The sequence below is a fragment of the Chelonoidis abingdonii genome, chromosome 6, assembly GCF_003597395.2.
Source record: "Chelonoidis abingdonii isolate Lonesome George chromosome 6, CheloAbing_2.0, whole genome shotgun sequence".
Taxonomy (NCBI): Eukaryota; Metazoa; Chordata; order Testudines; family Testudinidae; genus Chelonoidis; species Chelonoidis abingdonii.
The window spans coordinates 126594186-126605526 of NC_133774.1; the positions used below are offsets into that span (position 1 = coordinate 126594186).

Below are 11341 nucleotides of genomic sequence, written 5' to 3' on the forward strand. Positions count from 1 at the left end.
ACTTAGATCGACTTACCGTGTGTCTTCACTGCAGTGAGTTGACTGCTGCCACTCCCCTGTCGACTCCACCTGTGCCTCTCGCAGCGCTGAAGTACAGGAGCCGATGGGAGAGCGCTTGGGGTCGATTTATTGCATCTAGATTTAGATATGATAAATCGATCCCTGCTGGATCGATCGCTGCCCACCGATCCAGCCGGTAGTGAAGACATACCCTTAGTCTCTCTGTGTCTCAGTCCTCCATCTGCAAAATGAGGTAAACACCATTACCTCGGTGGCCTGCTGAATATAAATGCACTGAAGGATGCGAGGTTCTCGGCTGCTATGCTGATGGGATATGGATAGAAAGTTATGTCAGGTGCCCAGTGCAGGTCACCTTCAAGGGCCTTGATTTGCCAAGGGAAGATGCTCAGCACTTTCTGCACGTCAGGTTTCTTTACTGCATCTCAAAATGGCCACCCAAGCCCTGAGGCACCCAAAATCACTACTGTCTGCTGAATATGTAAGGCACGGTGCCCGGGTTGTAAAGCAATTCCACTTCAGTCTGCAACAGGCTTGAACTAAAGAAATGAGCTTGTTCATTAAAAAATGAAAAAGGAGCCATATTTTCCCTTACTATTGAAGCAGTAATCTCCATTGTCCTCACTGGCAGTTCTGCTGACAAAGGGACGGCAAGGAGGGCCCCAAGCTGTTCTACTCCCTTTAGCGGAGCTGAAAGGAACATTCAGCTCTGAGTACAATAAAAGTGCTCTGGACTAAATTCTCCATTGACTTACACCAGCATCAACGCAGTCAGGTGGCAGATCACTTCAGTGTGGAGTTAATTTAAATTGATGCTGGGGTACCAGTTCCAGTTAGTCCACTTCAGAAACCTGCTCATTTATCTCTAGAGCTCATGGTGTAGCAAGACAAATCCATCAATTGTAAAAACAGGCCTGAAATAACAAGTTAACAGCTCTTTTCAGAATTACAACTTTCAGGGATCTCTCTGTAACTGATGCTTTCTCTGTTTTTTGCAGCACCCTTTAGTCCTTACCCTCTTGCTTTTCTTTCAGGTTCTGATGGGAGTCTTTCATCTAGGCTTTGTCTCTATGTATCTTTCAGAGTCTGTGCTGGATGGATTTGCAACTGGTGCTTCTTTAACCATTTTAACAGCCCAAGTTAAGTACCTTATTGGAATAAAAATCCCACGCAGCCAAGGCCTTGGGATCTTCTTAACAACCTGGATTAATATTTTTCAAAACATTTCTCAGGCTAACGTATGCGATGTAATCACGAGCGTAGTTTGCATTGCTGTGCTAGTCGCTGCGAAAGAACTGGGAGATCGGTACAAGCAGAAGCTGAAAATCCCACTGCCCACAGAGCTGGTAGTTATTGTTGTGGCTACGCTGGTTTCACACTATGGGAAGCTGAATGAAGTTTATGCATCCAGTGTTTCAGGGGCAATTCCAACTGGATTTATTCCCCCTCAGCTGCCAAATTTTAACATGATGCATCGTGTGGCTCTAGATGCTGTTCCTCTTGCCATAGTTGGCTTTGCATTTACAATCTCCCTCTCAGAAATGTTCGCCAAGAAATATGCCTACACTGTCAGAGCGAATCAGGAAATGTTTGCCATAGGATTCTGTAACATTATCCCATCCTTTTTCCATTGTTTTGCAACCAGCGCAGCTCTTGCAAAAACGCTTGTGAAATCTTCTACGGGCTGCCAGACGCAGGTCTCTAGTGTTATCAGCGCAGCGGTAGTGCTGCTGGTGCTACTCTTCCTCGCTCCGCTGTTTTATTCTTTGCAAAAATGTGTTTTGGCTTGCATCATAATAGTCAGTCTTCGAGGAGCCCTTCGGAAGTTTAGAGACGTGCCCCAGCGATATCACATGAACAAGGTGGACGCTCTGGTCTGGTGCATTACTGTGTTCTCATCTGCCCTGATCAGCACAGAAATGGGGCTTTTGATTGGGGTCCTCTTCTCCATGCTGTGCATCGTTGTTCGTACGCAGCGACCCCGTACTGCCCTGCTTGGTCAGATCCAGAGCACTGCCTTCTATGAAGACGACTGGGAATATGAAAGTCTCTGTCCTGTTCCAAATGCCAAAATATTTCGTTTTGAGGCACCACTTTACTACGCAAATAAAGACTTTTTTCTGAAGTCTCTCTACAGAATGACTGGGTTAGATCCTACTCTGGAAGCGGCTAAAAGGAAAAAGAATGAGAAGAAGCAAAAAGAGCATTTGAAAGAGGGAAATAAAGGCACGATTGTTAAGGGATTGGATCAGGTAGATACAGCCTTACACCTGGTCCCTAAACAGGTAGATTTCCAGACCATCATCATAGACTGTTCCTCAATCACTTTTCTGGACACAACTGGTATAATCACATTAAAGGAAATAGTGAAAGATTACAACGAGCTAAAAATCACTGTTCTTCTGGCTTGCTGCAACCCCTCAGTGATTGACTCTCTGAAAAGAGGGGACTACTTTGGGAAGGATTCCAAAAAGATGCACGAATTGCTGTTCTATAGCATTCACGGTGCTGTGCAGTTTGCCAGAGAGAGAAAGTTTTTGGCAGATGGGTCTGCTGTTTAGTTTCAAAGGTGCATGTATTTCCCTCTGCTGTGCTGCACAAAGGCAAACAGCGTGCAGTCATTTAGAAGTAGGCAGACACCTCACTTGCTGCGCAGGAGCCATCTGCCTCCAGGACATTCTCCCATGAGAAGGTGTGCAGTGCTGGACCGCCGCATCACATCTGCAGATGGGGCAAACAGGAATGTGGTCAAGGTCCAGATGGAAAGAGTCAGGAGTGCACCCAGTTACCACCTGAGCTGCCACTTCAAAATGCAGATGTTGGACTGTAAAAGAGCTTGTGAGTTACTTCTCCATTGTACTGTAGTAACTTACATGCATCAAACTTACGCACCACCGGTCTGGTGTATCTGCAAGTCTGTCTAGTGCCTGAGCAGAAAAGGCTAGCTGTCCCCCTTGAATGTGCTGGTTTATGGGTACAGGAGAGCAGTCTCCGAGAAACCACTTGTGGTCTGGTTCCTTCGCCACACCACAGTGCTATCTTTTAAACTCTGGCCTGTAAGGTCTTTTCCCTTATCATATCACTACTACAGGCATCCTCTTGTTTCAATGGGCTTTTAGACAACCCCGCTGTTTGCTACACACTTGTTAGGAGCATCAGCTGGGATGATGTAGCACCTCCTTCCCACGTGCCCAAGAGCCATAACAAACATGTTCCCCTCAGTTTCATCATTCCTTAGCAAAACCTCCCTCAAAGCTACCATGGAATCATCCATATTAAAAAAAGCCTATTAAGGGCATATTTCTGCTCTTAAACATGCAGGAAGAAGTGTGACCATTAAACTCAGATTTGCTGTAGCTAGTGAAATTAATTAAAGCGATTTAAGAAAAGGGAAGTGCGTTCATTAGAAATCTTATAGCTACACTAGTTTAACTGTGAGGCAAATCTGACTTCTGGGATTTCTATCTCAAGCTTAAACCCTAGAATTCAGGCCAAGCACATCATCTTTGTAATGTAACTGTCAGACTGGGTGCAGGGCAGTGGGGAGACATGGGAGTGAAAGAGACAGAGGAGGAAAAAAGATGCAAGAAGGGAAGCCTGAGATATAGATGGGAATGGGAGAAACGGGCTGGTTCTGAACTGGGTCTGAATCTGGAGTAACTCCACCGAAGTTTTACGCTGGTGTATCTGGGATCAGAATATGGCCTAATGGCTGAAGCAGAACTTTTTTAAGTCATTCATTTCATTATATTGTCAGAGTACCCCCACGATTTGTATACATTTCAGGCAATAACTTTAATTTGTAATTCTGGTTTCTAACAACAGCTAAAAGATGTCTAGGCTGTTATGCAGAGTCGGGCTATGTTATTTTTATATTAATTTCTATGACTAATTATTCCCCGTAATATCAAATGACAATTTAAAATATAGCACACTGCAACTCAGATGCGTGCGTATACATCACACCTATTTGTGCAGTATCTGTACAAAAATATACGTAAAATAGGGCTAGAGCAGAAGTCCATTTACCATACAGCGCTGGATTGCAGCCAGAAGTTCTGATGCTTGGCTTTGGCAGCGTGGCTTCTCCAGTGCTCAAGCTGGAGAGCTAGGCCAAGGCACAGTTTCGGCTCATTCAGCAGCTGCTTCTCCCTCCTTTCTCATGTCCCATCCCACACGCCAGGTGCTGGACAGTATAAGGAAGCTCAGTTTCTAGTCCTGGAGGCTTTTTTCCTTTCTCATTTTGGCCATTTTGTGTGACCCTTCACCCCCATTTCAATGGCAGAACCTTCCCCCTTCCCAGTAACTCTCACTGTCTTTCCTCTCCATCCTTTTCCCTGGGATTAGCCGCTCCTTCCATCCATGAGTGAAATGTGGGGAAAATGCAGGTTTGAGGAATGCTTACAGGGCTACATTTAGTCTAACTCCACTGAAGCCAACAGAGACGCACTTAAACGTACTCAGTTCGATAACTGTGCTCTGTAGTCCCTAAAGAGACTACTGGTCTCATTGTACTTTTCAAGCGAGCCCTTTGCCACGATACACAACATTTTGTTTAAGAGCACTACGCAACAGTACCAAGCAATTTATTTCCACTCTCTAGATCAATAAGTGCAAGGATATTCTAAGCAAAGGTCTCCAGATTTTCCAACGTCCCCTCCCTATTTAGGAACACCACAACAAATAAAGAAAGGGCAACTTATTTCCAAAGAGCAATATTCTGGTGATTGACTCTATCTGAAGGGAGGGCAACACTGAGATGGGCTGTATAGATCCCACGCTGAGGAGGGAGGTGCCAGAGAGGCTCTGGGGACAGGACGAGCCCTGCCCCTCTGGCCTTGTCAATCATGTATAAAAGGGAGAAAATGGAAGTCAATTGAGGGAGGAGGAGCAAGACTGCCCCAAGCAGAACACTACTGGAGCCACTTGGGGAACGCCCATCCAGGAGATCTCTACCCCAACTCTATGGGGAGTGCAGTGAACTCCCAGGGAGAGACTTAAGAAGGCCTGCAAGAGGTAGGACCTCTGGTAAGAAGTAAGGAATTGGGGTCTGTGCAGGAGCTACCCAGTGCAAGCAACTGGGTGTGGTCAGGTTCTCTCACCCTCTGGAAGAAAAACCTGTGGGGGCTCCTTTACAAACACATTTTTAATAAGGATTAGTAGTTAGGTACTGAAATTCCCCAGCTTGCCTCATTTATTCAAAAACATATGTGATGTCTCGGTGCTATTATCACAACACATGATGTCAACAGTAACAAACTAATTCTGGAAAAGCCGGCCTGACTGATGTCCCTGTTAAGAGATCAGAACTGACCAACCATTTTAGTATTAGTGTTTTTCTATTACTATTGTTTTTCTAAGTCAATTGAACATGCAACGACATCATCCATTAAAGAGATGGTGTACCATGACCACAGCTTGCCATCTTCTCATTGTTATCTTGTGTTCTCCTGAAATGTTTGTTGTAGCCACTTAGTATGTATGCTTTGCTGGTCAGGGACCATCTTTGTCATATGTCTATATAGGGCCTAGCACAAAGTGACTGGGGCCAATGTACTTTGCTGTATGATACAACGGGTTACAACTGGGAGTTAACAGCAATCCCTGGGGAAGAAAAGAGCAAGCTGTTTAACAAGCTAGTCTTATTCACTCTGTTGTTTGAGCCCCCGAGCTAGAACCTTGAGAAGAATTATAGCTTAGCTCTCCCCTGATGTTATGAGACTAATCTGGTTTCCGAAAGAAGACGGGCAATTGGGGAACAAAATCAAGACTTATCCTTACCTGAAAAAAAAAGTTAGAGTTCTAGCCCACGCCCCCCACACCTCCCAAAAGAGGGAGAAAGGAAGAGAAGCTGATCTGTCAATCTTTTTTAACAAAGCATGCTGGGAAGGGGTGCAGTCTGGTGGCTCTTTACAAGGTAGGCTCTTTGGATAGTTTAGTATATTTATCAGAGCAGCATCCCAGTAGAAGGAGAGCTGCATGAAGATGCGGGATGGGGGGAGAACAGCTTGTTTTTTTCTCTCTGATAAAAGTTATTTTACCAACCAGAAAAGACTTCAGGAACCATTTGCGTTTTGAATGTTAGTTCTGGGGATTGGCTTATATGTAAGTTACTGTGTTTGGGGCTATAAATGACATTCTATGATTAAAAACTGCTTTATTTCTGTTCGCTTACTGTCAGGGGTCAGGGCAGGGTGTACTGACTCAGTGTGCGGCTGGTGAATGGCTTTTAATTCCTCTGTGGTTTTATACTATTCTCAATGACTTGGGGTTTGGTAAATACTAGGAATAAGATACTTAATATGAGACTCTCTCTTTTCTTGTGTAGCTGGCATACAATTTTTGTCAAGCATGGTGTCTTTGCCATGGACTATATATTTAACAAACTACAGGTACTGATAAGTAGCAAGGGAGGGGCTCCCAGCCTTGAGGGGGGAAGAAAACTACATTACTTCAGCCTGGAAGCAAAAAAGCTGCCCGTACATACAGTGTGGGGAAAGACAGGGAATGGTTACAGCTGCGGGCTGGAAGCAAGGGATGTTTTCAAATAGCCCCTGATTAGTAATGTCTCACAACTGACAGTTTTTCCCACCAAGAGAAACTATTTGGCTCTGCATCACCGCTTAGTCATGCGTGGGATTTAAAGGCACAGTCTAGCCATAAGGGTTCACTGCTGAATACAGTAATTCCTGTAGGTCTGCTTCTCATGCACTCCCAGGACTCTCACATCACAGACGCATTTCCAACACTTTTAGGGAAGAGCAACCCTACCAAGTGTACATAGGAGCACACAACTTACCTAAAATACACAGGTTGAGGTATTTAAAGAGCTGAAGCACTGTCAGAGGTATTAACAGGTCTTTCTGGACAATGTGCATGAATCAAAAAGCAAATCTGAGCTCCTAGAGCAGGAAATATGATTTTTTTCCCCCTAACATATTCCAGTGTTAAGTGTTGAGTGTTAGAAATGTTCACTCACCCAACGGTAATGAGTTCCAGTAACCAGTGAATTCGAACTTGTTCAATGCCACCATGCGGTACCGAAGACACATAGGCAAGGTTCAGCTCTTGGTCTTTACTGAGGTCAAATAAATCCGCTCTGCTGTGAGGTAGAGGAGGACTGGAGGTGGTAAAAACAATAGGTCACAGAACAGATCAGTGCCAGAGCCAGGAATAAAAGCCAGGCCTCTTGAGTCCCAATCCAGGGTCCTGTCCATGGGGATACAGTGCTTTTACTGGAGTAGTAAGCGCAGCTCAGCAAAGTGGAATAAGAAAACTGAAACATGACTTGGGGTTTTTATCTTTGTGTTAGCTTAAAAGTTAGCATCAGGGTACAGGACCCGTGAATCATTTCATGAGTAGCAGGGCAGGAAGATTTTGTCTCAGGTTACTCCAACTCGGCAAACAGGCATAAGGAAAACTGGCAATGAGATAATTCCCTGGGAGTAATTAACACTGTTCTAAGCATAGTGTCAGCCTGCCTGACTCCCACCTCTACTGAAGCCAACCAAAAGTCATGTAGGGCAGAGGTCCCCAACACAGTGCCCGCAGGCGCCATGGCGCTCACTGGGGCATCTAAGTGTGCCCATGTACTGGCCAGCAGATGAGCATCTGCCGAAATGCCGCCGACAAGCTGCATTTTCGGTGGTATTTCAGCGGCAACGCCTCTGGATGATGGGGCATTTCAGTGGCGACACCTATTGACATTGCTGCTAGTTGGCAGAATTGCAGTGGATGCTCGTCCACCACCGCAGCCCTCCGTCTGGCGCCCGCCACACAAAAAAGGTTGGCGACCACTGATGTAGGAGCTTGGTCAGTCCATTGACTTCAACCTAGTTGGATCAGGCCTTAAGAAAAGGGTGGGATAGCTCAGTGGTTTGAGCATTGGCCTGCTAAACCCAGGGTTGTAAGTTCAACCCTTGAAAGGGCTATTTGGGGCAAATAGCTGTCTGGGGATTGGTCCTACTTTGAGCAGGGAGTTAAGTGTAGATGACCTTCTGACCTTGATATTGTATGAAAGCACAGGCTACTGTGGACATTCTGCCATGCAAGTCTCTCCATGCATGCACTCCACTGCCACACTGTGCCTTGCCCCTGGGCACATGTCACAGGGGTGTTTGCCATGGGACTAAGCAGGCTGAGAAACCCTGAGTCATATTTATTTCTTCACTGATGCACAGTAACATACTGATGTTAACACTGACTCTCTGGTGCCCACTTATTCCATTGAAAACAACGGGGGCAGGCTCCATGTGCCCTTTGCCCCACTTTTGAACCCACACAGAATAGCTCTCATGGGGAGGGAAAGTGTTTTGTCTAACAGTTGGAATATGCTCTGAGTCTGTTGGGTTAGGTGCTAAATGTTGGGGTTTCAGCAACAGCAGGGGACTGGATACAGTAATCCAGGAGAGCGTTTCCAGACCTATGTTCCTAACTACAGATCTCCTGTGAATGCCCCAGTTCTCTTCGAACATGCAAAATCACTGTGAGACTTGGGCAAAATATATCTTGATACACTCTGTACTTTTTATATACATATGAAACTTAACAGAACTGTATATTGTGCTGGTTTATTTTGTTATGGGAGCAGAGCTTAATTATACTCATAAGGAACCTATTGCAATGCCGGCTAACTCATTGTGGGTAGTTGTCGCCTTCTAGTGGCTGCACCAGATACAGGTTTGAATCTGCTACTGCTTCCAAACCAATGGACCTATTGCTTTAGCTCAGTGGTTCTCACCAGGGGTCTGTGGCCCCTGGCGGTCCGCAAATCCTTTCAGGGGGGCCACGAAACACCACCGCTGAAACTCCGAGCTCCGGTGCTACCCCCCCACCCCACTGAGGGGCTGAAGCCGGGAGCAGCACAGGGCTGAAACCCCAAACTCCCCTCCCCCCCTGAAGCCAGGAGCAGCACAGGGCTGAAACCCCAAGCTCCCCTCTTCCCCCTGCGGAAGCTGGGAGCAGTGTGGGGCTGAATCCCTGAGCTCCTCTCCTTCCCTCCACACCCAAAGTCAGAGCGGCAGGGAGCTGAAACCCCAAGCTCCCCCACACCTCCATGCTGAAGCCGGGAATGGCAGGGCTGAAGCCCTGATGCAGGCAGAAGCCTTGAGCCCATGGGCAGAGTTGAGAGGGCACGAGGGTGTTGCCCCACAAACTGCGGTGCCTTACCCAGAGTGGGGCAGTCCTAGGGGACAGCTCCAGCCCCCCTAAACACACACCACCTCCTCTCTCTCAGCCCCCACCCACAGGTCCCACCCTCTGGCCAGGTCCTAGCAGGAAGCCAGAGCCAGGCAGTGCGAGGCAGCTGCTCCTCTGGCTGGTGGTGCCATGGAGTGGGCAGCCCTGGCATTCCCTATCTGCTGCTGGTGTCTGGGCTTCCATCTGCTCCTCAGCTCCCAGTCCTCTTTGACTGCTCACGCAGCTGGTCAGAGGTGCCCAGACAGGGACCCAGCTCCAGGGCTGGCAGAGCCCTTGGGGAGCAGTCACTGGCACACATCCCCAGACAGGTGGGTGGCCTGCAAGATAAGTCAGGAGGTGGAGGTGGTGCTCCCTCCCTGGACCCTGCTAGGCGGAGCTGGTCTGAGCCCTGCCAACCCTTGCCCTCCCCCCCAAAAATAGAAGTTAAATTACTCCTAGGGGTCCTACCCCTGGCCTGGAGCCCCGAGTCACCCCTCCCGCTGCTGGGCCTTGGAGTTTTTGTAGCATGTTGAGGGGGGCCTCAGAAAGAGGGTTAAGAACCCCTGCTTTAGCTCAAGCATCGCTTCACATTACTAAAACCCTTGATTTAGCCACACCTTTAGAAGAAGGCAAAGACCTACGCTGGATTTAACATGGGTTATACTATCTCAGCAGCCCCCTGTGTCCCTTGTGGCTTGTTGTCCTGGTATCTGTCCTTTCCCTTTACTTTTACATTCTAGTTTAAATATATCAAGTCTGTAGCACCTCAGAACTTGGTGTTTCTAAGGTTTCATCCATGTTCTCTAGTAGGTTCCAAATATGGTCTCTGCCAGATCATCTGATATTCTGACATGGAAAAAGGAAACTACATGCAACAACTAGAGCCTGCTTCTGATTCAGATTTCCAGGTTGACCGGGGTTCCTGTCTGATTAAATGTGACTGTGGCCTGATGTAACAGAACTGTTGTTTGTTCCTTTTCTGCTTTCCTTTTAATCTGTTTTTCTTTCCTTTTGGAGAAACTGTAAATGGAGCTTTGTAAATTGTTACCAAGATGTTTTCAGCTAATCTTAATAATAACCTCATCAAGCATTAAAGCTGGCTTTAACTTTCCTTTCCTGTACACTTAGCAATATTAAATAATTTTTTTTTATAGCATGGTGTGGTTCAGAAGTTAAACCTTAAACTGTGGTAAAAATATCTTGGGGTTTAGCACTAACTATTCGGTGTCTCTGACGATGTCTTATCTATAACATGGACTGTCCACGCCAGAAACATGACAGTCACAATCAAGACTGCCCTCGGTCTCAGCAGAGAGAGGCCACGTATGGAAGAGGCCCAAAATGTGAACTAGTCTCTCACACTTGGAAGTAGTCACTCCTAGGTTGGGCTTGAGGCACATTCGCAAATTAGGTACCTTTGTACTTTTTGCTGTCTGTGCATGTGTAGTGCATGGTCATTTGATAAACCACATTTCCAGTGGTGCTAATCTGCTACTCTTCCTGAGCAGTAAAAACCCCTTTAAAGATGACTTGCAAAATTAAAAAATAGGATGGTGCCTGTTTTGCTATTTTCTGATGGATAAAGAACGGTTAAGTTTATTTATTTGATAGGTGGGCATGGTGCTTCTAATGTTCTGGAATTTCTAAAAGCACAAGTGTTGACTCCAGTTTTCCCTCATTTTGTTGTCTTGGAGATCTTAAATGCGAGATCTTAGCTATTAATTTAAAGAGAGGGAGGGAAGTGTGTAAAATATTACAGACTTTCTTACAAGTGTTCCCTTGGTGTGAGTTGAACACTGTATGTAAATTAAGAGGAGTTATTTGAACACTCTAAGTAAAAACCACTTTCCACTTCTATCAGGTTTCACTTCCAAGATTTTTTCAGTCTCCTAACACTGGCAGTGCCTAGAGATTCAGGAGACGTCATATCTTTTATTGGACCAACTTCTGTTGGTGAGAGAGAAGACCTTTTGAGCTTACACAGAGCTCTTCTTCAGGGCTGGGAAAGGCACTCAGAGTGCCACAGCTAAACACCCTGTAAATAGTCTGCCAGGATGAGGCATCAGAACCCTGCTCCATTTCCATGCAGGTCCTGGAACCCAGCATAATGTAATAAGGTCTCATGGTCACAAATACCTTGTATTTA

At 46.2% G+C, this 11341-nt stretch overlaps 2 protein-coding genes across 10 annotated transcripts in view; one reads left to right on the forward strand and one right to left on the reverse strand.

Moving 5' to 3' along the window:
- LOC116823767 (purpurin) overlaps nucleotides 1-6170 on the forward strand; it is a 105434-nt gene extending 99264 nt beyond the window's left edge. For all 8 annotated transcript variants that reach the window (XR_012656167.1, XR_012656168.1, XR_012656164.1 and 5 more), the window contains exon 7: nucleotides 1053-6170. The gene's annotated coding sequence lies outside the window, so the exon portion shown is untranslated. The remainder of the gene's footprint in view (nucleotides 1-1052) is intronic.
- Nucleotides 1-11341, reverse strand: part of IDUA (alpha-L-iduronidase) — a 75900-nt gene that overhangs the window by 62622 nt on the left and 1937 nt on the right. Inside the window, exon 2 of one of the 2 annotated variants that reach the window (XM_032778579.2) lies at nucleotides 6998-7138. In XM_032778579.2, the coding sequence (XP_032634470.1) occupies nucleotides 6998-7138 (141 nt within the window). Of the gene's footprint in view, nucleotides 1-16; nucleotides 87-6997; nucleotides 7139-11341 lie in introns of those variants that run through there. The other variant, XM_075067394.1, reaches the window with a different exon arrangement.